The 27,878-nt window shown below is 39.2% G+C and overlaps 1 protein-coding gene across 2 annotated transcripts; it reads left to right on the top strand.

The window, feature by feature from the left end:
• Window positions 1-27,874, top strand: LOC139753764 (rhodanese domain-containing protein CG4456-like). Of its 2 annotated transcripts, none has more exons than XM_071670597.1 (5): window positions 1-94; window positions 11,434-11,561; window positions 16,402-16,521; window positions 23,313-23,478; window positions 26,320-27,874. In XM_071670597.1, exons 2-5 carry the CDS (start codon window positions 11,447-11,449, stop codon window positions 26,390-26,392), a joined length of 474 nt encoding a protein of 157 aa, XP_071526698.1. In that variant the 5' UTR covers window positions 1-94; window positions 11,434-11,446; the 3' UTR covers window positions 26,393-27,874. The 2 variants fall into 2 exon arrangements, with proteins under 2 accessions (XP_071526698.1, XP_071526699.1); XM_071670598.1 differs by lacking the exon at window positions 1-94 and adding an exon at window positions 131-559.
• Window positions 27,875-27,878: the final 4 nt, after the last annotated feature.

Genomic DNA, 27,878 nt, shown 5'->3' with positions numbered 1-27,878 from the left:
TACGATAGTCGATTGTTACTTATTCGTGCATCTGGCACATTTATTACGTTTAGTGCGGTACAGTTCTCCCGGTGTGGAAATATACCTGTGACACGTAGGGTCTTATTGTGCTTTCGTTGAATTATCTTGAGTACATAATCTGATTATTTTGGAATGATTTTGAATAAATATGTTTTACTGAGAGGCACCACAGGTTTGGAAGAAATATGTATGAAAGCGTGAAAGCGCTCGTGAAACTTTTGTAGAAGGGAACCGGCCGGTACGACAAAACCCCAAAATGTGCTAAAATTAGCCAAGATACACCAGAATGTCTGTGCATGTCAATCTGGGAAAATATTGTGCGATATAGAAACGATTTACAGCTAGTCAAAGAAAAAAAATCGGTTCGATTGTGTCGCGATTTAGTCCTCCCAAACCAATATAAACATCATGGATGACAAACTTGAAAAGTTGAAAAAAAAAAAAAACTTGAAATAAATAGACATTGGGTGTGATTAATGAAACAGCCAAAACGCAAGTGGTGTAGGCCTTAACTCTTCCATGGAGAAATTACCTTTGGGTAAGATGTACTGGGAAGATGATGGAAAACGTTAATTAGACTGATGTTGACAGGTCTCCCCAGGTGGTGTCACTTTGATATTTTCTTCTTTGTATTGATAAAGTCCACCTTGTTAAACATGTTTCCACTACATCTGAAGATGATTTCTCGGCCTATCCTTATTTCTATAAATCATTTTGGACTGATAATAGATTGTTAGTTTGTCTGATTATTCATTTTACTTCACTCATACCTAGAAACACAAAACAATATTTGGAAATAAGCAAGATGATGACATGACAGTATGGTTTTAGCTCTTTCGTTATTGATATGACTGTTTTTAAGTGATGATAATACTATTGATGAGAGCTTTATTTGTGGTGTATTCAAATTAGATATTTAGTACAATATATATCATGTCGATTAAATCATTGCTGTATTCTTTCTGCCCTGTCCCCAGGAATAGAATTAATTATCTGAAGTAAAATCATGATGACATATATTCAAGATATGCTTTGTATTCTTGTTTGATGAGTATATCTCAAGATGGAAATGACTTGCTGAATTATAGATTAATGGTATGATTTTTCTTAACAGACTACCCACAGGGCTGTACGTGAGTTCTGAAAAAGTATTGTTGACTTTGAATAAGAATTACAAATACCCTTACATTCCCTGTTTGATATGAATTTTTTGTTCACTTAGATTTTGATTCTCTTTTTTGATGCATATTATTATTTCTCTACATCAGTTGAAGTGCTAAACCAATACAGAAACAAAACAAAAAGATACATTAATGTCAGTCATATTACAAATGGTGTGTGTGTGTGTTTTCCTTGAAGAGAGAGCTGGGTTCCCATATTCCTTTTGATTCTGAGCTGCCTTAATGCATGCCAATTATTCATATGTGAATTTAATGTCAATGCAAATGCATTTAACTAAGTAAGTTTGTGTTACAACTCCCATCCTGGATAGCAGATATATCCTTATTTTAATTACTATGTTCTATGTTAATCACCTTCAGAGTCATTTCCATGACTATATACTGTAAGATGAAAAAGGTGTACTTGTCTTCACTTTCATGCATTCCTTTTGTTATTTGCGAGTTATTGAATCATCCATACACACGAAACAACTTACAACTATGGCCAGTCTGTTTATCATTTCTATCACAGTTTCGTTTCCCACTCCATTGATGCATTCCAAGTTTCTTAGACCATCTTTAATTAATTTTATTGTGAATACTTATTTCTAGTACTGAGATATACCTTAATTTCTACTGTTATAATTGAAATGTATTAGATGCATCCATTATTTCACTGGATTTAGTTAGGTTAGGTATGCATCAGATTTTGCTTTGGATAATGTTTTTTCAAAGATGTAATGCTTAGGAATAGAACAAAAATTTCAGAACATTTGGAGTATTGTATTTCAGGTGATTTACTAGTTTACTCCTGTTTCAGAACTAGCCGTGGATTTTGCATGATATCAATTAAGGCAATAGTAGTAAAGTACTAACTTTCTGTAGACTCACTAGCTTGTTAGTACAAGCCATAATTCTAGATTTGGACTTCCTTATGTTAATTCTGATTGAGTTACAAGCCATCAGCTGGTTAGGCCTGTCTCACTGAAGATGTTACCTATATTTCTGCCAGCTAGGGTGAGATTGAACAGTTGTATGAGTTATGTCCTTTCTTCTTGCTTGTGTGTCAGCCTCTTGGCCAGTAAATTAATTGTCAGTGGTGCTAACCACAGCTCCACCGAGTCGATGGTAGTGGGAATGGTCATTTACCAGATTAGCTTTGCATTGCTAGTACCTTTGAATTTTGAATGATTTTTGCCTGCAACATTAGTGTTGTGTTTTGAGAATATTAGAACAGTTGTAGAGCATTATACTATCTAAGTGGTATATCAGAGAAAATGTAGGATTACTTAAGGTAAAAGTATGTAAAACACTTTAAGAAAAAAAAATAACAGAACTTATGAAAACCTCACTCTAGCTAATTAGTTGTCAATATTTACTTTGATTTTCAGTGGTCTTATTGAAGTATACTGTGGCTTCCTTTGTTTGCTACTGGGAACTGCATGAGATGGCTGATTGTTAGGAGGTTGGGTGGTGGGAGACGTGGCTGCTTGGTCTGTTATCTGTTTATTGACATTCATCAACAGCTAAATGTTATTCAAATTTGGACTAGATATTCAAATATTAAGGTACATCTCAACAGCTTAGCAACCGGTTGGGTGAGGTTTTTCTCAGATTCTGTAAAAGTTTTTGACTTTTTCTATTAACTCTTTCATTATATTAATTACTCCATTTTCCTGATATTCCTACCTCTCTGCTATCACTTAATCTAGTATTGCAGAATGAAATATGATGCTTCATTTCATACTGTGCAACCCTTTTGTTATTTTCTAACCATTACTCTGACAGTGCACAAAGAAATAACTCAATATTGTATCCATAGCTAATTTTGATTTGAGGGGAACTGATGAATTACAGTATTATTTTATTCATGCTTATTCACTTTTTCCTATTCTAATGAGGTAGCACCTGTAACAGATAAAGCAACTTCAGTTGCTTACATACACTCTTTAGCTGTCATGTATTTTACATCTAAACCAGGAGCCACCATAAAATGTTTCTACTGACCATTTCATGAGTCCAAGTTGAGGACATTTTTCCCATAAACTTCATTGCTTCAATTTGCTCTATACCATGTATGCCTTTCTTCCTCCTGAATGCTCAGGCTCTGAAACCTCATAGCCTATTTCATGCCATCTTTCTGTCTCCTTCTCATTCTTCCCCCTCCCTCTTACTCTCTGTTCTTCTGCCACATAAGTCCTTTTTGTCAGAATTTCTTCACTCATCCTTTCCATATATCCACACACATCCTTTTGCATTCAAGGTCACATCCATGCAATACAGATGGGACTGCTGTACCTTGAAAACCCATCTTCACACTTACAGACAATAACTTCCTTACTCTTGTCAATGCACCCAAGACCTTTTTTCCCTCTCCCACCCTCCAACTCACTTCAGCTACCATCGTTTCATCTCCTGCCATGTCCACTCCCAGGTATTTTTTTCTGGTGAGGGTTATGAATATCAGGGTATCAGGGAATATGTGGAGTTAGTTAGGGTGAAACATGTAAAATACTCAACAGAACTTATGAAAACCTTACCAGAGTTTCATAGCAGCCAAGATAATAAGAATTATATTAATTTTCAAAATTTTAGTTGAAATACTAGACACTACTATGACTGAGCATTGTGCCAAGAGACTAAGTGGCTGTTCGTGTCACCTCCAAAATCCAAGCAAGTAGCCATTCTTCACATTCCCCAGCAGCGTACCACGTTATGCTAGGGGAAGTTATACGTCATTGGTGGTATGTTTCTTCTCTTTATTCTTGTTTCTTTGGGAGGTTAAGTGATCTTTTCCTAAGTTCTTTTTATTTCTACAAATGCTATACCTACTTTTTCATTAATAAACCCCACATTTTTCAAATCTTTGTACCCCTCCACGTTGTCATGTATTCTTCCAAAGCCATGATCTGTCTTTGTGGTACCGTGAAAGTAGTGTTACTTAATTCTGCTGTAGGAGGTAATTTCATGGTAGATGTGACTTATGAAAAAGAGTCAGCTTTACCAAGGCTTTTGAGCTGACAATTTCTTTAAAACTTAAAAGATTGTGCTGACAGATTTCTTTGGAATTTTAACAAATTCATGTGGGAGATTACCCGTCTAGCCATATCGAAACTAACTTTGGATATTGGGTGATTTTGATCTGCTGCAGTGGTATAATGTTTAAAGAACAGAGTATAGGCTGTAGAGCCTGGTTTGGAGCATTATAGGGTATTTTACCAAAATGAAGAAAGTGATGCTGAAGGTATTTTGCTAGGAACCATGTAGAATGTCATTTCTGGGAGATGTTGGGCATTGGCATGGATGGCTGCTTGGTCTGTCACCTGTTTGGTAACATTCACTTGCTGTTGGCGTGATGCTCAGTCATAGCTGTGTCTAGTTTATTTCAACTAAAATGCTGGAAAGTAAGATAGATCTTGTCTGTTATGGAGGTTAAGTAAATTTTTCAAAGGTTCTTTTTATCACTTACAAGAGTATCACATATAATTACATTGATTAACCTTGCATTTTTCTTGATATTCATAACTCACCATTATTTCTTTTGTGCTAGAGGTTTACGTGATTTTTCAGAGGTATAGTATATTAAAAGTGTGTAATTGATTTTTTTATGCCACTTTCATCCGCATTTGGTCAATGAGTGGAGGAACTTTCTTTTGTAAGAGTTGTAATTTGTAGGTTTGGGGAAATATTTGCTTAACATTAAGTCCATTGAGAGTTATTGCAATTTTTGCATAGGAGTTATTCAGAAAAGACCAGTTGTTGTTTGTCTTATTAAGAAGAGTGATTTCATGAAATTTAGGTTAAAATTATATAAGGAAATAACTTTGAACATGCCCTCATTGTTATGACTAATGCACGGAAACCTCAGCTCCCTTTCCACATGCAGGCCCCACAGACCTTTGCATGGTTTACCCCAGATGCTTCACACGCCCTGGTTCAATCCATTGACAGCATGTCAACTCCAGTATACCACATCGTTCCATTTCACTGTATTCCTTTCACACCTCTTACCCTCCTGTATGTTCAGGCCTAGATCACTCGAAATCTTTTTCACTCCATCTTTCCTCCAATATGGTCTCCTGCTTCTCCTTGTTCCCTACACCTCAGACACATATATCATCTTTGTCAATCTTTCCTCACTCATTCTCTCCATGTGACCAAACCATTTTAACACACCCTCTTCTGCTCTCTCAACCACACTCTTTTTTTTTTTACCACACATCTCTCTTACTCTTTGATTACTTACTCGATCAAAGGTTGAGGGACAATTTAATGGGAGGTAAGACTGAATGGAGAAAAACTAGAGGAAGTGAAATGTTTTAGATATCCGGGTGTGGACTCAGCAGCGGGTGGAACCATGGAAGTGGAAGTGAGTCACAGGGTGGGGGAGGGGGCGAAAGTTCTGGGAGTGTTGAAGAATGTGTGGAAGTCGAGAACATTATCTCAGAAAGCAAAAATGGGTATGTTTGAAGGAGTAGAGGTTCCAACAATGTTATATGGTTGCGAGGCATGGGCTATGGATAGAGTTGTGTGGAGGAGGGTGGATGTGCTGGAAATGAGATGTTTGAGTACAATATGTGGTGTGAGGTGGTTTGATTAAGTAATAATAAGGTAAGAGAGATGTTTGGCAATTAAAAGAGTGTGGTTGAGAGAGCAGAAGAGGGTGTTTTGAAATGGTTTGGTCACATGAAGAGAATGAGTGAGGAAAGATTGACCAAGAGGATATATGTGTCAGAGGTGGAGGGAACGAGAAGTGGGAGACCAAATTGGAGGTGGAAAAATGGAGTGAAAAAGATTTTGAGTGATCGGGGCCTGAACATGCAGGAGGTTGAAAGGTGTGCAAGGAATAGAGTGAATTGGAACAATGTGGTATACCGGGGTTGACGTGCTGTCAGTGGATTGAACCAGGGCATGTGAAGCGTCTAGGGTAAACCATGGAAAGTTCTGTGGGGCCTGGATGTGGAAAGGGAGCTGTGGTTTCGGGCATTATTGCATGACAGCTAGAGACTGAGTGTGAATGAATGGGGCCTTTGTTGTCTTTTCTTAGTGCTACCTCGCACACATGAGGGGGGAGGGGGATGTTATTCCATGTGTGGCGAGGTGGCGATGGGAATGAATAAAGGCAGACAGTGTGAATTGTGTGCATGTGTATATATGTATATGTCTGTGTGTGTATGTATATGTGTACATTGAGATGTATAGGTATGTATATTTGCGTGTGGGGACGTGTATGTATATACATGTGTATGGGGTGGGTTGGGCCATTTCTTTTGTCTGTTTCCTTACGCTACCTCGCAAACGCGGGAGACAGCGACAAAGCAAAATAAATAAATAAATATAATATATATATATATATATATATATATATTTTTTTTTTTTTTTTTTTTTTTTTTATACTTTGTCGCTGTCTCCCGCGTTTGCGAGGTAGCGCAAGGAAACAGACGAAAGAAATGGCCCAACCCCCCCCCCCCCCCCATACACATGTACATACACACGTCCACACACGCAAATATACATACCTACACAGCTTTCCATGGTTTACCCCAGACGCTTCACATGCCCTGCTTCAATCCACTGACAGCACGTCAACCCCTGTATACCACATGACTCCAATTCACTCTATTTCTTGCCCTCCTTTCACCCTCCTGCATGTTCAGGCCCCGATCACACAAAATCTTTTTCACTCCATCTTTCCACCTCCAATTTGGTCTCCCTCTTCTCCTCGTTCCCTCCACCTCCGACACATACATCCTCTTGGTCAATCTCTCCTCACTCATTCTCTCCATGTGCCCAAACCATTTCAAAACACCCTCTTCTGCTCTCTCAACCACGCTCTTTTTATTTCCACACATCTCTCTTACCCTTACGTTACTTACTCGATCAAACCACCTCACACCACACATTGTCCTCAAACATCTCATTTCCAGCACATCCGTCCTCCTGCGCACATCTCTATCCATAGCCCACGCCTCGCAACCATACAGCATTGTTGGAACCACTATTCCCTCAAACATACCCATTTTTGCTTTCCGAGATAATGTTCTCGACTTCCACACATTTTTCAAGGCTCCCAAAATTTTCGCCCCCTCCCCCACCCTATGATCCACTTCCGCTACCATGGTTCCATCCGCTGACAGATCCACTCCCAGATATCTAAAACACTTCACTTCCTCCAGTTTTTCTCCATTCAAACTCACCTCCCAATTGACTTGACCCTCACCCCTACTGTACCTAATAACCTTGCTCTTATTCACATTTACTCTCAACTTTCTTCTTCCACACACTTTACCAAACTCAGTCACCAGCTTCTGCAGTTTCTCACATGAATCAGCCACCAGCGCTGTATCATCAGCGAACAACAATTGACTCACTTCCCAAGCTCTCTCATCCCCAACAGACTTCATACTTGCCCCTCTTTCCAGGACTCTTGCATTTACCTCCTTTACAACCCCATCCATAAACAAATTAAACAACCATGGAGACATCACACACCCCTGCCGCAAACCTACATTCACTGAGAACCAATCACTTTCCTCTCTTCCTACACGTACACATGCCTTACATCCTCGATAAAAACTTTTCACTGCTTCTAACAACTTGCCTCCCACACCATATATTCTTAATACCTTCCACAGAGCATCTCTATCAACTCTATCATATGCCTTCTCCAGATCCATAAATGCTACATACAAATCCATTTGCTTTTCTAAGTATTTCTCACATACATTCTTCAAAGCAAACACCTGATCCACACATCCTCTACCACTTCTGAAACCGCACTGCTCTTCCCCAATCTGATGCTCTGTACATGCCTTCACCCTCTCAATCAATACCCTCCCATATAATTTACCAGGAATACTCAACAAACTTATACCTCTGTAATTTGAGCACTCACTCTTATCCCCTTTGCCTTTGTACAATGGCACTATGCACGCATTCCGCCAATCCTCAGGCACCTCACCATGAGTCATACATACATTAAATAACCTTACCAACCAGTCAACAATACAGTCACCCCCTTTCTTAATATATTCCACTGCAATACCATCCAAACCTGCTGCCTTGCCGGCTTTCATCTTCCGCAAAGCTTTTACTACCTCTTCTCTGTTTACCAAATCATTTTCCCTAACCCTCTCACTTTGCACACCACCTCGACCAAAACACCCTATATCTGCCACTCTGTCATCAGACACATTCAACAAACCTTCAAAATACTCATTCCATCTCCTTCTCACATCACCGCTACTTGTTATCACCTCCCCATTTACGCCCTTCACTGAAGTTCCCATTTGCTCCCTTGTCTTACGCACCCTATTTACCTCCTTCCAGAACATCTTTTTATTCTCCCTAAAATTTACTGATAGTCTCTCACCCCAACTCTCATTTGCCCTTTTTTTCACCTCTTGCACCTTTCTCTTGACCTCCTGTCTCTTTCTTTTATACTTCTCCCACTCAATTGCATTTTTCCCTGCAAAAATCGTCCAAATGCCTCTCTCTTCTCTTTCACTAATACTCTTACTTCTTCATCCCACCACACACTACCCTTTCTAAACAGCCCACCTCCCACTCTTCTCATGCCACAAGCATCTTTTGCGCAATCCATCACTGATTCCCTAAATACATCCCATTCCTCCCCGACTCCCCTTACTTCCATTGTTCTCACCTTTTTCCATTCTGTACACAGTCTCTCCTGGTACTTCCCCACACAGGTCTCCTTCCCAAGCTCACTTACTCTCACCACCTTCTTCACCCCAACATTCACTCCTCTTTTCTATATATATATATATATATATATATATCCCTGGGGATAGGGGATTAAGAATACTTCCCACGTATTCCCTGCGTGTCGTAGAAGGCGACTAAAAGGGGAGGGAGCGGGGGGCTGGAAATCCTCCCCTCTCGTTTTTTTTTTTTTTTTTTTTTTAATTTTCCAAAAGAAGGAACAGAGGGGGCCAGGTGAGAATATTCCAAAAAAGGCCCAGTCCTCTGTTCCTAACGCTACCTCGCTAACGCGGGAAATGGCGAATAGTTTAAAAGAAAGAAAATATATATATATATATATATATATATATATATATATATATATATATATATATATATATATATATATATATATTTTCTTTCTTTTAAACTATTGGGGTTGTTAGGGAGGTAAATGCAAGAGTCCTTGGAAAGAGGGGCAAGTATGAAGTCTGTTGGGGATGAGAGAGCTTGGGAAGTGAGTCAGTTGTTGTTCGCTGATGATACAGCGCTGGTGGCGGATTCATGTGAGAAACTGCAGAAGCTGGTGACGGAGTTTGGTAAAGTGTGTGGAAGAAGAAAGTTAAGAGTAAATGTGAATAAGAGCAAGGTTATTAGGTACAGTAGGGGTGAGGGTCAAGTCAATTGGGAGGTGAGTTTGAATGGAGAAAAACTGGAGGAAGTGAAGTGTTTTAGATATCTGGGAGTGGATCTGTCAGCGGATGGAACCATGGAAGTGGAAGTGGATCATAGGGTGGGGGAGGGGGCGAAAATTTTGGGAGCCTTGAAAAATGTGTGGAAGTTGAGAACATTATCTCGGAAAGCAAAAATGGGTATGTTTGAAGGAATAGTAGTTCCAACAATGTTGTATGGTTGCGAGGCGTGGGCTATGGATAGAGATGTGCGCAGGAGGATGGATGTGCTGGAAATGAGATGTTTGAGGAAAATGTGTGGTGTGAGGTGGTTTGATCGAGTAAGTAACGTAAGGGTGAGAGAGATGTGTGGAAATAAAAAGAGCGTGGTTGAGAGAGCAGAAGAGGGTGTTTTGAAATGGTTTGGGCACATGGAGAGAATGAGTGAGGAAAGATTGACCAAGAGGATATATGTGTCGGAGGTGGAGGGAACGAGGAGAAGAGGGAGACCAAATTGGAGGTGGAAAGATGGAGTGAAAAGGATTTTGTGTGATCGGGGCCTGAACATGCAGGAGGGTGAAAGGAGAGCAAGGAATAGAGTGAATTGGAGCGATGTGGTATACAGGGGTTGACGTGCTGTCAGTGGATTGAATCAAGGCATGTGAAGCGTCTGGGGTAAACCATGGAAAGCTGTGTAGGTATGTATATTTGCGTGTGTGGACGTGTGTATGTACATGTGTATGGGGGGGGTTGGGCCATTTCTTTCGTCTGTTTCCTTGCGCTACCTCGCAAACGCGGGAGACAGCGACAAAGTATAAAAAAAAAAAAAAAAAATATATATATATATATATATATATATATATATATATATATATATATATATATATATATATATATGTGTGTGTGTGTATATTAGTGGATGGGTTGTTGGGTTGTTTTTCATTTGTATCTTGGCACTACCTTACTGACGCACGGTGATCAAGTATAATAACATATAAGATATTGAAACTATAGAAGATTGTGGCCTAGGATAAATTGGGTGAGGTTTTCACTGGTTCTATGCATATCTAGTGTTATTTTTTGATGTTTTACATTGTCTGATCTCTCATTTTCTCTCTCCATCAGTGCCTTGCCTACTGTTTTTGTGAGATTTGCCTTACTATCAGATTTTCTTAAAAGTAAACCATTTGTCCACAAATGTTGTAATAAGTAAGACATAATCTACCATGATTTTCATTAGTGTAAGTTAGATTTTGCACTCTTAATGTACTTTTCTTCAAAATGGTGTAATTTCTTTCTCATTTTCAACACATCTTCGTTGATGCTCTCTTAATCTAATGCATTATTTACATATATTTTATTACTGTTTACTGTTTTCACCAAAACATGTATGTAAGTTTGTCACTGCTCCACGTTTATCCTTGTCCATGAAATATGAGAATATTTTTTGTCTCTTTATGTCTCCCATGTTGCTGGCAAAGTCTTCCTGCTTAAAAGTGAAATATTTTCCTGAAAATTTATCACCCCCAGCAGCCAACAGTTTCTATTCCATGAGAATATGAATGAATATTAGGCATCATTGTGTTCAGTCATTGTGTGTAATGATACTTTGATATGTCTACACACTGAACAAACAGGAGTGCCTTTTTATAGTATAGATTACCTAGTGAAAATTGATTTTTCAGCACGGTAAATCCAGTGGAGTGAAGGCTTCAGTCCTTTTGAGTATTTCAAATGAATACTGCTCCCACCCCTTATGCTGAATATCCATATCATTGTTGTGGAGTTTTCCCAGGTTTCATATTTATGGCATTATAGGGTGAATTGCAATTACTAAAGTGTATGCTATGGAACTGTAACATTATGATAACATTTTACAGAATTATTTTTGAAATGAACTGGCTACCTCAGTTGCCAAGAGTTGCCTTGAGGCCTGGTCATCGATTGTGTGCCCCTTTCCTAACCAGTGCCTCCAGATACTCCACTGTTTCTGTCACACTCCCACCAGGTCAGTGCCTTTTTGAGATGTTTAGAAAAGACTTAATGCAAAAGAGCTGTTCCCTGGCTCTTTATGTAGATGACAAACATAAGTCACGTAAATAATCAGCATTGTAGCTTGGCATGGGTTCACAAAGGCAGTATACAGTATAATCAAGCTTAAAATCTATCTTGCAGAAGACTTAGATTGCAGGAACCTTTAGAGAGAGGTTCTAGAGAACTTATATTGTATATGAAATGAAAAAAGAAATTTACATGCTGTTTCCTGTGGAGTGGGGTAGCACCAGGAGTGGATGAGGGCAGGCAAGTATGAATATGTACATGTCTATATATGTATGTCTGCACATGTGTATATGAGTGAATGGGCCATTTTTTGTCTGTTTCCTGGTGCTATCTCATTGACTTGAGAAAAGGCAACCAAGTATGTTAGATAAATTAATGGTACATTATTTTTTTTATTATACTTAATGGCCATCTCCCATGCTAGCAAGGTAGTGCAAGGAAACAGACGAAAGAATAGCTCAACCCACCCACATACACGTATATACATGAACGCCAATACACGCACATATACATACCTATACATTTCAATGTAGACATACATATACATACACAGGCATATACATACATACACATGTACATATTCATACTTGTTGTCTTTATCCATTCCCATTGCCAACCCGCTGCACATGAAATAGCATCCCCCCCCAGGCAAGGTAGTGCCAGGAAAAGACAAAAATGGCCACATTCATTCACACTCAGTCTCTAGCTGTCATATGTAATGCACCGAAACCACAGCCCCCTTTCCACATCCAAACCCCACAGACCCTTCCATGGTTTGCCCCAGATGCTTCATATGTACTGATTCAGTCCATTGACTGCATGTCTACCCAAGTATACCACATCATTCCAATTCACTCTATTCCTTGCATGCCTTTCACTCTCCTGTACGTTCAGGCCCTAATCGCTTAAAATCTTTTACACTCCATTCTTCCACATCCAATTTGGTCTCCCGCTTCTCTTTCTTCCCTCCACCTCTGACACATATATCCTCTTCATCAATCCTTCCTCACTCATTCTCTCCATGTGTCCAAACCATTTCAACATGCCCTCTCCTGCTCTGTCAACCACACTCTATTTATTACCACACATCTCTCTTACCCTTTCATTACTTACTCGATCAACACACCTCACACTAGATATTGTCCTCAGACATCTCATTTCCAACACAATCACCCTCCTCCGCACAACCCTATCTATAGCCCATGCGTCGCAACCATATACCATTGTTGGAACTACTATTCCTTCAAACATACCCATTTTTGCTCTCCGACATAAGTACATTCTTTAATGCTCCCAGAATTTTCGCCCCCTCCCCCACCCTGTGACTCACATCTACTTCCATGGTTCCTCCTGCTGCTAAGTTCACTCCCAGATATCTAAAACACTTCACTTCCTCCAGTTTTTCTCTATTCAAACTCACCTCCCAGTTAACTTGTCCCTCAACTCTACTGAACCTGATAACCTTCCTTGTATTCACATTTACTCTCAGTTTTCTTCTTTCACACACTTTACCAAACTCAGTCACCAACTTCTGCAGTTTTTCACCTGAATCAGCCACCAGCACTGTATCATCAGCAAACAACAACTGACTCACTTCTCAAGCCCTCTCATCCACAACAGACTGCATCCTTGCCCCTCTTTCCAAAACTCTTCCATTTACCTCCCAAAACACCCCATCCATAAACAAATTAAGCAACCATGGAGACATCGTGCACCTCTGCCACAAATCAACATTCACTGGGAACCAATCACTTTCCTATCCTCCTACTCATACACATGCCTTAAATCCTTGGTAAAAACCTTTCACTGCTTCTGGCAACTTACCTCCCACACCGTGTACTCTTAATACCTTCCACAAAGCATCCCTCTCAATACTATCATATGCCCTCTCCAGATCCATAAATGCTACATACAAATCCATCTGTTTTTCTAAGTATTTCTCACATACATTCTTCAAACGCAAACACCTGATCCACACATCCTTTACCTCTGCCACTTCTGAAACCACATTGCTATTCGCCAATCTGATGCTCTGTACATGCCTTTACCCTCTCAGTCAATGCCCTCCCATATTATTTCCCAGGAATACTCAACAAACTTATATCTCTGTAATTTGAACACTCACCTTTATCCCCTATGCCCTTGTACAATTTCACTATGCATACATTCTGCCGATCCTCAGGCACCTCACCATGAGCCCCTTATTTCTTTATTTCATTTAGTTGTTTTACTTCTAGATGGAGGAATGAGTTGCATTTTAGATTAGATTTGATGTTTCATTGATTAGAAGGAAGGTGGAGGTTAAGAGGAGACTGAAAAATGAGAACAAGCAGGGCTGAAAATGAGCACAAATATGAGCTAGGGTGAGCAGGTATCAGCAAACTTCAGAGATAAGAAAAAAATTATTATGAAATGAGATTCATAATGTAAGCAAAGCAACGAATGAGAACATCAGGGAAGGAGATGAATTGGGAAGGTCCAGATTGGTCCACAGAAAAGCTGCATTAGTAGAAGGCTATAGAAACTGGATAAACGCAAGGAGTTTTACAATGACAGTGTCGAAAATTTAGGGAGGTTAAAATGCATGTCATTAATAGTCAGTGCATGTGAGTTATTAGGGAGGGTCAGATGGTCAGAAATAGATGGTGTTAGAATCTAAGATATACCCAGGAGCTTGAAACAGCCAAGTATTTTTCATAAAGTGAAACTAGAGATAGAAAGCTACATAAAAATTAAAAGTGCATTTAAAAGATGAAAAAGCTGATGATATCAATGAAATGGTGAGGGAAAAGGCGGAATGAATCTGCAGTTGATGCTGAGCAGATGTGGAAAGTATGTATGGAAGTTTATATAAGCATAAGTGTGCCTGACAGTCAGATGAGGATGGTAATTGTTTATTTGTATAAAGATGAATGGAATAAAAGTGACTGAGAATTGGAAAGGAATGTCTTAATATTAAGTATGGTGGTATGGTGATTTACTTTTTAAAGAGGGTAAGTGAATTTCCTATAGGTAAGGAATGGAGTGGCTTTAGGAAGGGAAGAGGGTGTGTAAACTAGATTTCTTGCACTGTTTGTTGAGAAAAGTTTTGGGAAGAAGTTGGAAGTGTATGTAACATTCAGGAATTTAAAAAATGGAATATGATAAAATGAATTGGAGAGTTATATAGTAAGTTCTGAAGTGTTTGTGACATTCAGAAATTTAAAAAATGTAATATGGTAGAGTGAATTGGAAGGTTATGTAGTAAGTTCTGATCTTTTAATGCTGTAAAGAACTTTCATAATGAATAGAATGCATGTGTCATAGTAAAGGGTGGTATGAATGGTTTTGAAATAAATGTGGGATGTCTCAAGGTTGTATGACATCACCATTGGTTGTTTGAAGTTTTATGGATGTCTTTATATGAGATGTGAGCATGATGGGCTGATTGTCATGTAGTACCACTAAATCATGTTGAAACAATGGAAGTTCCCACAGTTGTCCACAGATGATGCTCTGCTTTCAGTAGAATCAGAGAAGGAGGTGCATAGAATGATGGGTAGCATTGACTGTGGATGTAGGTGGACTATGCTGAATTTACTTGTGATTAAGAATAAAGCTATAGTTTTTGAAGGATATTAGATGTCTTAGTGTTATGATGGTTTGAGTAATGAGAACTGGAAGCTGCAGAATATTTAGGATTTTCGGTGTAAAGTTCAGTAAATGTGATAATGGGAGAGCTTCAGTTGAGAGAGATGTATAAGGAAGAAAAATTGGAAGTGTGCAAAAAACATTGGTGAAGGGAAGGCGTTTAAGTGTAGAGTGCACAAGAGGCCTATATGGAGTAATTGTTCCAACTCTTACATTTGGATGTGAAACTTGAGTATATATAAAGGCCAGGATAATTTAAAAAAGAACTAAAGAGATTTGTAACACAACATAGTTCACATAAGCAGGACTGAAAAAGAATAAAGATATGAGATGGGTATATGATATGAAGAAATCGTTAGAAAGACACTTTAATTGAAGTCTTTTAGGATGGTATAGTTATGCTGAATGTATGTTTAGGGATAGGTTGATCAAATGATATTTTGAGTTTTTCTGTAGTTGAAATGTTGGAGCTTGACTGCATAGCTGTAGGACTAAAGTATTACCACATGTAGGGTAGAAAATGAAATTAGCTGATTTGGAAGATGAAATACCCATTATGACTTAACAGAAATGTGATTCAGTGTTTCCCAGCAAATAATGGAATATACTATTATTACAACTTGTTCATTTAGTGGATGGTATGAAAAAACAGCATCATTTGTGATTGCATATTTCATAGATATGTTGAGGAGGATCTTTGACATACCATTTACAGCTTGTGCTAATGGCTCATGTCCTGGTATATTAGTGTCTCAGAAATGTATACTAGTGTCTCAGAAATGTGTACTAGTGTCTCAGAAATGTAGACGAGGATGAAGGGATATGGCCCTTGTCAAAGTGTAAGAGAGGAGATGATTAGGACTAACTGGCAATAGGAGTAGACAAACGTATATAGAATGATCAGTAACGTATCACATGCTAGACGCAGGGTAATAGAAATACTTAAATCTCCCAAACAGTATCTTGCGGGTGAGTATTTTTATTTTGACCTGATATCTGACAATTTCCATGTGATTTTTTTTTGACGTTTATCTTAAGTTGAAAAGCTTGAGCCTCTCAGCATGGCACTTTTGTATGAATTAGATTATAGGTTGGAGTGTTGTATTCAGAAATAGTGCATTTGATTATCATTTATTTACTAAGAATTTTTATTTCAGATATAGATTTTGAGGAACTGAAGCAAAAACTTGAGGACAACAAGGTGACCTTGATTGATGTTCGTGTACCAAGAGAACTTCATAAAGTTGGCAGGATTCCCAAATCCAAAAATATTATTTGTATGTATAAGAGGCATGTTTTGGTTGCATAGAATTTAAAGGATATGTTGCAAGGTATACATACAATAATTCTCTCTTGTGAATCTTACAGTTTTAGAATAGATTTTATGGTAAGTTTATAAAACAGTTTGTGGAGTGACCCCAGAGCCACCATAAAGGACAACCTCACTAGCGGTTAACAGTATAACAATTACATCCATCCTTCATTTTATATATGGATTATGTTCTGTGAAGACTTTGTTCAAAGAGAAATTGCATGTAGTGAACCAATAAGCCCATAACCCATGCTTACTCCATCTGCCAACCCTCATTGAAGTTATGGCACACTTTCTACTGCATACACCTGCAAAGTAGTGACTTTTGACCACATAAAAAGAGGGACTGGTAGAAGCAGGTTCCTTGCAGAATAGCAAAATGGCAAGTAGTGATCATGCATAAAGTGAGGGATAGGTGTGCTGTATAACAAAAATGATCTGCCATATTATCTAATCTTACAACAAGAAAGCATTATTTTTTCATGCATATTTCATTTTCCTAACAAGTGTCAGTGATTTTTGTCCATTATCAGATTCACATTTACCCCTAGTGTCAGTAATTTTTGTCCATTATTACATTCACATTCATGTTTTGGAAGGAATTGAGATGTGTGAAAGACAAGAGAACCAAAGGGAAAATTGGTGAGGGGGCAGAAGGGGAAGTCAAAATAGGTAGTGAAGTGATGAGATGGAGTGAGCATTTTGAAATCCCTTTAAAGGTATTTGATGATAGAGTGGCAGGTATAGGGTGTTTGGGTCATGGTGGTATATAGGAGAGACTAATGAAGAGTGGTTTGGTGAAGAGGTGGTTAAAGCCTTGCTTAAGATGAAATGTGGCAAGAGTGGATGGTATTGCAGTTGAGTTTATTAAGAAAGGGAGTGCCTATGGTGCAGTGCTGAGAAAAACTCAAATTTGAGTGCAAGGTGATGTGACCCTGCGAGATTGCACCCTGGAGGATGGGGCGAGGGGAGACAGTGGTGACCAGTGGAGACTTGTGTGAGGAAGTACTAGGAAAGATTGAGCGTAGAATGGCAAAAGTTGAGAGCAAATGACTAGAGGCGAGTGGGTGAGGAATGGGATGTATTTAGGGAAGCAGTGATGGCATGTGCAAAAGATGCATCAGGCATGAGAAATGTAGGAAGTGGGCAGATTAGAAAGGGTAGTGAGTGGTGGGATGAAGAAGTAAAGTTTTTAGTGAAAGAGAAAAGAGAGGCTTTTTTTTGGACAGTACTTACTAGGAAGGAGTGGAAATGACAGGGAGATGTATAAAAGAAAGCAGCAGGTGGTCAAGAGGAAGTTGCTGGGGTTGAAAAAGAGGGCAAATGAGAGTTAGGGTGAGAGAGTATCATTAAACTATAGGGAGAATAAAAAGATGTTTTTGAAAGAGGTGAATATCATGCATAAGACATGAGAATAAATGGGAACATCAGTGAAGGGGGTAAGGGGGAAGTAATAACAGGTAGTGATAATGTGAGAGGGAGATGGAGTTAGTATTTTAGTATAGTACCAGGAGAGACTGAGTACAGAATGGAAAAAGGTTAGAACAAAGGACATAAGGGGAGTGGGGTAGGAATGGGATGTATTTAGGGAAGCAGTGATGGCTTGCACAAAAGATGCTTGTGGCATGAAAAGCATGGGAGGTGAGCAGATTAGAAAAGGTAGTGAGTGGTGGGATGGAGAAGTAAGATTATAAGTGAAAGAGAAGAGAGAGGCATTTGGACGATTTTTGCAGGGGAATAATGCAAATGAGTGGGAGATGTATAAAAGAAAGAGGCAGGAGGTCAAGAGAAAGGTGCAAGAGGTGAAAAAGAGGGCAAATGATAGTTGGGGTGAGAGTATCATTAGATTTTAGGGAGAATAAAAAGATGTTTTGGAAGGAGGTAAATAAAGTGGGTAACAAGGGAACAAATGGGAACTTCAGTGAAGGGGGCTAATGGGGAGGTGATAACAATTAGTGGTGATGTGAGAAGGAGATGGAGTGAGTATTTTGAAGGTTTGTTGAATGTTTGATGATAGAGTGGCAGATATAGGGTGTTTTGGTCGAGGTGGTGTGCAAAGTGAGAGGGTTAAGGAGAATGTTTTGGTAAACAGAGAAGAGGTAGTAAAAGCTTTGTGGAAGATGAAAGCCAGCAAAGCTTTTACTACCTCTTCTCTGTTTACCAAATCATTTTCCCTAACCCTCTCACTTTGCACATCACCTCAATCAAAACACCCTATATCTGCCACTCTATCATCAAACACATTTAACAAACCTTCAAAATACTCACTCCATCTCCTTCTCACATCACCACTACTTGTTATCACCTCTCCATTTGCTCCCTTCACTGAAGTTCCCATTTTTTCCCTTGTCTTATGCACTTTATTTACCTCCTTCCAAAACATCTTTTTATTCTCCCTAAAATATAATGACAATCTCTCACCCGAACTCTCATTTGCCCTCTTTTTCTCCTCTTGCACCTTTCTCTTGAGTGCTCAAATTACAGAGGTATAAGTTTGTTGAGTATTCCTGGAAAATTATATGGGAGGGTATTGATTGAGAGGGTGAAGGCATGTACAGAGCATCAGATTGGGGAAGAGCAGTGTGTTTCAGAAGTGGTAGAGGATGTGTGAATCAGGTGTTTGCTTTGAAGAATGTATGTGAGAAATACTTCGAAAAGCAAATGGATTTGTATGTAGCATTTATGGATCTGGAGAAGGCATATGATAGAGTTGTTAGAGATGCTCTGTGGAAGGTATTAAGAATATATGGTGTGGGAGGCAAGTTGTTAGAAGCAGTGAAAAGTTTTTATCGAGGATGTAAGGCATGTGTACGTGTAGGAAGAGAGGAAAGTGATTGGTTCTCAGTGAATGTAGGTTTGCGGCAGGGGTGTGTGATGTCTCCATGGTTGTTTAATTTGTTTATGGATGGGGTTGTTAGGGAGGTGAATGGAAGAGTTTTGGAAAGAGGGGCAAGTATGCAGTCTGTTGTGGATGAGAGAGCTTGGGAAGTGAGTCAGTTGTTGTTCGCTGATGATACACCACTGGTGGCTGATTCATGTGAGAAACTGCAGAAGCTGGTGACTGAGTTTGGTAAAGTGTGTGAAAGAAGAAAGTTGAGAGTAAATGTGAATAAGAGCAAGGTTATTAGGTTTAGTAGGGTTGAGGGTCAAGTCAATTGGGAAGTAAGTTTGAATGGAGAAAAACTGGAGGAAGTGAAGTGTTTTAGATATCTAGGAGTGGATCTGGCAGCGGATGGAACCATGGAAGCGGAAGTGAATCATAGGGTGGGGGAGGGGGCGAAAGTTCTGGGAACGTTGAAGAATGTGTGGAAGTCGAGAACATTATCTCGGAAAGCAAAATTGGCTATGTTTGAAGGAATAGTGGTTCCAACAGTGTTGTATGGTTGCGAGGTGTGGGCTATGGATATAGTTGTGTGCAGGAGGGTGGATTTTCTGGAAATGAGATGTTTGAGGACAATATGTGGTATGAGGTGGTTTGATTGAGTAAGTAATGTAAGGGTAAGAGAGATGTGTGCTAATAAAAAGAGTGTGGTTGAGAGAGCAGAAGAGGGTGTTTTGAAATGGTTTGGTCACATGGAGAGAATGAGTGAGGAAAGGATTGACCAAGTCGATATATGTGTCAGAGGTGGAGGGAACGAGGAGAAGTGAGAGACCAAGGTGGAAAGATGGAGTGAAAAAGATTTTGAGTGATGGGGGCCTGAACATGCAGGAGGGTGAAAGGCGTGCAAGGAATAGAGTGAATTGGAACGATGTGGTATACTGGGGTCGACGTGTTGTCAGTGGATTGAACCAGGGCATGTGAAGCGTCTGGGGTAAACCATGGAAAGTTCTGTGGGGCCTGGATGTGGAAAGGGAGCTGTGGTTTTGATGCATTATTACATGACAGCTAGAGACTGAGTGTGAACGAATGTGGCCTTTTTTGTCTTTTCCTAGCGCTACCTCGCACACATGAGGGGGTAGGGGGTTGTCATTTTGTGTGTGACGAGGTGGCGATGGGAATGAATAAAGGCAGACAGTATGAATTATGTACATGTGTATATATGTATATGTCTGTGTGAGTATATATATATGTATACGTTAAGATGTATGGGTATGTATATTTGCGTGTGTGGACGTGTATGTATATACATGTGTATGTGGGTGGGTTGGGCCATTCTTTCGTCTGTTTCCTTGCGCTACCTCGCAAACGCAGGAGACAGCAACAAAGCAAAATAGATAAATATAAATATATATTTATTTATTTATTCATATTTATTCACCATTTCCTGTATTAGTGAGGTAGTGTTAAGAACAGAGGACTGAGCCTAAGAGGGAAATACCGCACGTAGCCCTCTTCTTTGTTCCTTCTTTTGGTAGGCAGCCACCAACCAGGGAGGTATATTACTGGTACTACCCACATGGGTATTGGGAAGGTTACTGATGGCTGTATAGTGAGGCAGCACTTCAGTGGTTGTTCAGTTACACTCCTCTGACCCAGGTAGCTGTCTTTTCTTTCTGCCTCATCCACATGTGGATTGCTCGCTCTCTGTCCATGAACATGCGGTCTCTCCTTCTCACACATAATACTTGACAGCTACTTTTTCTTTGTAACTAGATTTTCCTAAGGTCAGTGCTATGCATGAGCCCTTCCTTTTGGCAAAATGATAGGAGCAATAAACATATCATATAGGTTGGAAAATTGGTCAGAAACATTCGGTAGTAGTCAGTTGAAACATTAGGTGGGAGCCTCTGGAAACACTGCACTAGAGTTGCCCTCTGCCAGTGGCCTGTTAAGGGGAAAGCACTAAATGCTAAGAAACAGCAATGGAATTCACCAATTATGGAGTCTCTTTTGCTGTGGCCACCCCCTTGAGGGAGTTCATGGAGGGAACAGACATCAGAGATATAGATAGATAGATAGATACATTACAAAATGCTTTTGATATGAATAAATGAAAAAAACAATTTTTATCAAATATATAGACACTAAAACAGAAATTGTTTCTTCTGTGATAAAATTGACTACAGTAGTTTCTGTGTAAATCTGGCTACTTTCCCTGATGATGCAATTACACTCTCTTTTATTAGTTTATGGGTGACTTTGATGCATAGTATTTTTTCCAACTGTTTTAATAGGTTGCTAATGACATCTGTAGATGAGATGGAGTCATGATATCATTTGTGAATTTAAAACATTGCTGCCAGAATCTCCGGAAGTCTAGTTGTGTATGCATCCAAAGGGATGATGAAGTACCTGTATGAATAAAAAATATGATTGGAGTGACAACAAAAAATTTAAGGGAAAACTAGTTTCTTGGTTGAAGATAATAATCTGATGTCCCTCGCATTGATTGTTACACAGAGTGGGAGCAGACAGGAACAGTATAAGTCAGCAAGCAAGACATGTGATGAGTGGTACATGCTAATCCTCCTATTCTGGCAAAATCTTGTTGTTGGGACTTATATGTACACCATGCTGGCTATGCTGAGGAAACTTATTTTTCTGTAATTTTTACAGTCAGTTTTCCTCTTTTTTCTCCTTTTTGTGCTCTAAGTGGAAGCAGGGAATACAGGACTCATTTGGGGCAGGAAACTTGGTGTAGGGCTAAGTCCCACGATGGCCAGCAGTTGTCCATGGCTTTTTACTTTTTTCCTGGAGCTGGTTATCGTTGGGTTTGATGCAGCTTGGCATGCTTGTTTGCCAGATATCCTTTTGGTGTAGCCAAAGGCCTGCATAACTTTATACTATGAGTGGAAAGTCATTCTGGAAAAGATGTATCATCATCAGTGGACAAACAGAAGCATTATTGTTGTATTGTGTCAAAAGTGCTTCAAGTGTAGGGAATGAGGTTTTGTTGGTGTGGAATTTTTCTGTCATTTGCCATAGTTGGTTGCCGTGCATTTTGTGGTTCACAGTGCTCAGGGAGGAGTGTCAGTTTGCTTTTTATTTGTCAGTGATGATGTTTAGGATTTTTGTTTGTTCTGTGATCTCTGTTGGTGGTAGGTGGTTTTGTATCAGCATGATTCTTTGTTTTATGATGTCAACTACTTGTAAGAAGTTTGGGTCATATTTCTTTTTATGGCCTTGTGGTATGTGCTTCTTGTTTACATAGTTTTGTTGTAGTATGAGGTAGTATGATATGGGGTTGGGGTATTGTGTATGACAAAGTTCTGTAGCTTTGATTTCATGCACATTTTGAATGCTTGCCATCCCTGCCTTGGAAAGGTAACATCATAAACAAATAAATAACCGTTTTTTTTCACATTCACCTTTTTCCTTCATTAGCAAGGTAGTGCCACAAACAGACAAAAAATGGCTGCTTCCACTGACATCCATTCAGTAGCTGTCATGTGTAATGCAATGAAACCAGAACCCCCATCCATAATCATGGCCCACAGATCTTTCCATGGTTTTCCCCGGCCACCTTACGTCTTGATTCAGTCCAGTGATAGCATGTCGATCCTTGTATGCTACATCATTCCAATTCACTCTGTCCTATGCATGCATTTCACCCTCCTGCATGCTCAGGTCCAGATCACTTAGAATCTTTTTCACTCCATCCTTTTTATCTCCAATTTGGTCTACTTCTTGTCTCTACCACTTCTGACACATATATAGCAATTTTTATGCCGTTATTTTAATTGTAAAACTTTGATAACCATGAAGCTGCTTTTTTTTGTTATGCATCTGGGGTTTTAGAATCTTCTTTGTAAAGGTAAGAGGTGACCTTTTGGAAGTTAGATAGTGTAAAGTTATTTGTTAATATATAATTACAGTGCAGACACTTGGACCACAAATCCTTCTTCCGGATGAAGAGTTTGCAGTGCAACTTGGATTTGAGAAGCCTTCACTGGATGAGCCTATTGTTGTTTCTTGTCTGGCTGGTATCCGTGCCAGAACTGCTCAGTTAGCAATGATGGCATATGGCTACAACAATGTCAGGTAAGAATAAGTTTAGTGGCTTATACATATAAGGTGGAAAGATGGAGTGAAAAAGATTTTGTGTGATCGGGGCCTGAACATGCAGGAGGGTGAAAGGAGGGCAAGGAATAGAGTGAATTGGATTGATGTGGTATATTGGGGTTGACGTGTGGACGTGTGTGTGTATACATTTGTGTATGGGGGTGGGTTGGGCCATTTCTTTCGTCTGTTTCCTTGCGCTACCTCGCCAACGCGGGAGACAGCGACAAAGCAAAATAAATGAATAAATAAATACATATAATGTTGTAACTAGAAGGCATGTATAGCTTAATTTGGTCCACACCCACTCTCTGTCAGTATCTCATGTCATGCAAGTCAAATTTGAATATTTTAACAACCATAAAAGCTACTTATGGTAGCTTGGTGAGACTGGATTCTCATCCTTTTCCAGGTAAACACATAAAAGGAAGCTAAAACTTTTTTTTTTATGTTGAAGGCTCCAGTCATGGACAGAAGTCCACATCAAAGCCAGGCCTTAATTGAAATATAGAGAGGATTATGAAATGGAAAAAGAAAAGGCAAGGGAAAGTATTTACATATTTTGGAGGAAGTGAAAGACCTGTCTTTTGATATGTGCCAGGTCATAGTTTTTGGGAAAGACATGAGAAGGTAGCGAGTTCCATAGCTTCGATGTACAGGGAAAGAAGCAGGTATCAAAACAGCCCACCCTTGAGTTGCTGATGGCCACACAATAATTGTGATGCAGCAGCTTGTCGAGTATTGTGTAGTCTAGCTAGTGTTGTGGGCACACGAGCAGCCAGCTCTTGGGAGCAAAAACCAAAGTACTTCCTATAGAAGAGGGGAAAGTGAACCAATATTGTGGCATAGGGCAAGGGTATCAGGTTTGGAAGTTAGCCTGGGACAATTTATAAATTGAATCCCTTTTGACTTACCTCTGTCATGGAAGCATACAGAGCTAGAACCACCCTAAATGTGAGAGCATTACTCCATACACGGACAAGTAATTTCCTTGTATAAAAGGAGCATCTAAACAGTTCACCCAGTTTCTTAAGGCAAACTCTGCTATGTATTCCTGTAATGTGGGATTACCAGGAAAAAGTGGATGTTACAGTAATACCAAGTATGTTCATTGAGTCAAGAGGTGGACTTACAGAACTGTTAAAGGAGAGACAAGAATTGTAAATTTTTGATAGAGAGATGGATAGAAATTGGGTCTTGGGAGGCATAAATCTTAACAAGATTTTGTCTGTTACACTGAGGTATCCTGTCCAAATCTGAGTTTATTGAGGAAGTTGTGTTAAGATGAGATGCAGATTGAGCAGAATTGAAGGATGTGGATGCATGCAGTGTTAAGTCATCAGCGTATGAGTGCATTGGATTATTTGTGGAGGAGAGGAAAATAAGTGAAAAAAGGAGAAAAAGTGTATGGGGCAGGACAGAACCTAGAGGGACACCGCTGTTGTTGGAGAAAAGGGGGGAGGCTGATCCGTCAACAACCACAAAGATAGATCAGCTGGAGAGGAAGCTAGATATCAAGGAGCAAAGTGAGGGAGGGAAGCCAAAAGATGGGAGTTAGAGATGAGACCCTGGTGCCACATCATATCAAAAGCCTTAGATATGTCTAGGGCAAGTACACTGACTTCCCAAAATCTTTCAGGGATGATGGCTAAACATTAGTAAGATTGGAAAGAATATCACCTGTGGTTCTTGCCTTACAGAAGCCATACTGGTGATCAGAGAGAATACTGTGATTTTTGAGGTGTTTAAGGATATGGAAGTTGAGGGTTTAAAGACTCTGGGAATGGTAGATGTCAGAACAATAGGATGATAGTTAGACAGGTCAGAATGGTCATCCTTCTTAGGAATGGGATGTATCAGTGCATGTTTCCAAGGAGAAGGAAAAGTTTTGGTTTATAAGCAGAAACAGAACAGATGAGCATGCACAGTTGCAAGTTCAGAGGCTCACTGTTTCAGTACACTGGGATGGATGCTATCAGGACCATAAGCCTTGCTTATGTCGAGAAAGATGTCTAATTTTTTCAGTATTTTTCACATACATCTGGCCTTTCTAGACAGTTACAGTAAAACAAGAGTTATACTGCCAAACAAAGTGGTTGCCACTACCTCAGTCGTCTGCCACTCTATTAGTTGACTACTCAACCAGGCCAAACATGATTAAATTATTACTAAATTAGTATCTACATGTATCCTACTCGATATAAAAGTATACAATACTGAATTTCTAATGATGCAACCCCAGTACCATTGTAGCTTCAAGGCTGTGCTACAATTAGTTGTAGGGAAGTGATTGGTTACATTGGAGTGAGTTCTCTGGTTGTACTTCCTTTCATCCAGTGCCAATCCTTACCTAGAGATTAGTGTGTGCCTGTGATGCACATTAACTCTAACTCAAGCTATGGAGTTTCTTCCTCAGCCCATGAGCCCCATGTTGGAAGAACAGATGCTAATAAAGATATCACTCAGGAAATACATCATACGAAGTCGGGTTTTAAACTGATGGTTTGTATGTTTAAAGTATCTTTAGGAAAGATTAGAAAAATTGCACTATTCTAAATTAGCATTACTCTTTTTCTTGCTTGACATTTTTCAGTTTGAGATAATTAAATGGCTTTGATGAAAAAAGGCTGAAACTGGATTGAAAATAAAAGAAAGACTAAAGAAGCTAACTTCTTTATTCTTTAATATGTTTTCCCATCATATGGTTAGAAGTAATGTAAGCCATATTTACCAGTATAATTCTGATTAATATAGTTGGTGTGAGATAAATCATGCATTTGATGAAAGCTTTTGATTAACTTATGAAATATTTTGTTCAAACAGGGTTTATGCTGGGTCTTTTGAGGACTGGGTTCAGAAGGGAGGACCAGTGGAACATCCTGAAGCTGAAATTTAGATAAGGTTTATAAAAGGTACAACTTTAGTATTTATCAAGATTCACAAAATGATAAATTTCCAAAATCCGAATGGTTTGCTTGATGATTTAAAATTCTATTTTGTATATTCTTTGTTGTATTGTAATTTCTTTTCATAAAGGTTGTATGTAGGTTTTATTACCTTTCAGTACTGTTATAATTGTTAGTAAAATGGAATAGCCAGTTATTTTTATAGATATGATATTAGTGAAATTGTAGTTTAAAGTATCGGGTAGAAAAGGAAGGTGGTAGCATTAAGTTAGAAAAGGAATGTGGTGGATGTGTAGTAATGCCTTTACTTCCCTGCTCTGGAAATTAGGTTCAGTTCCATAGCATGGCTTAGTTAGCTGGTTACTTCGATATACTAAGTGACCAGGGAGGTATATTGCCAGTACTACCTGTCTGGGTATTGGGAGGGTTAGTGACAGCTGCATAGTGAGCCAGCAGTTCAGTGGTTGTCAAGATGTGCTCCTCTGACCCAGATAGCTGTCTTTTCTTTCATTCACCCACATGTGGACTACTGGCATTCTGTCCACAAACATATCATGCATAACCTTAACACTTAACTCACATAGCTCATTCTTCATAACTGTAAGTTTTCTTGTGATGAGAGCTACGTACACATACAGTCTGAAACTCATTCACTACCTTCTGTTATCTTCACTCTATTTTTTCAGCAACATTAAATTGTCTAAAATAAGCCACTTTCCAACAACCAAGTCTTTTCATCCAACAATCTTCTTTAGCATTATTTATTTATTTTGCTTTGTCGCTGTCTCCCGCGTTAGTGAGGTAGCACAAGGAAACAGATGAAAGAATGGCCCAACCCACCCATATACACATGTATATACATACACGTCCACACACACAAATATACATACCTATACATCTCGCTATATTTATTTGCTTTATCGCTGTCTCCCGCGTTAGCAAGGTAGCGCAAGGAAACAGACGAAAGAATGGCCCAACCCACCCACATACACATGTATATACATACACGCCCACACACGCATATATACATACACACACACACACAGACATATACATATATACACATGTACATAATTCATGCTGTCTGCCTTTATTCATTCCCATCGCCACGTTGCCACACATGAAATAACAACCCCCTCCCCCCCTCATGTGTGCGAGGTAGCGCTAGGAAAAGATAACAAAGGCCCCATAGAATCGGAAAAACTTTTGAGCTTTAAGAGGACAAATCCTCATGGCCTTCCTCAGTTCAAGCAATATATTGAGAAAAATTTCCATCCCCCTTCTTTCTTACCTTTTACAACATGGAAGATACATAGGAACTATTCTTTCTTCCTTCTGTGTCTTCAGGGTTTGGTTTTTCTTATACTTTTCCAAAATCTTTTTACCATTGCTCCAACTTTTTGCATGTTTTACATCTGGCAAAGTAGCAAATTTCTAAAAAAAAAAAAAAAAAAAAAAATATAAAAAGACAACCTT

The sequence above is a fragment of the Panulirus ornatus genome, chromosome 15 (assembly GCF_036320965.1).
Source record: "Panulirus ornatus isolate Po-2019 chromosome 15, ASM3632096v1, whole genome shotgun sequence".
Taxonomy (NCBI): Eukaryota; Metazoa; Arthropoda; class Malacostraca; order Decapoda; family Palinuridae; genus Panulirus; species Panulirus ornatus.
Note: the sequence above shows the minus strand (reverse complement) of the source record. Positions and strands in the feature narration are given on the sequence as shown.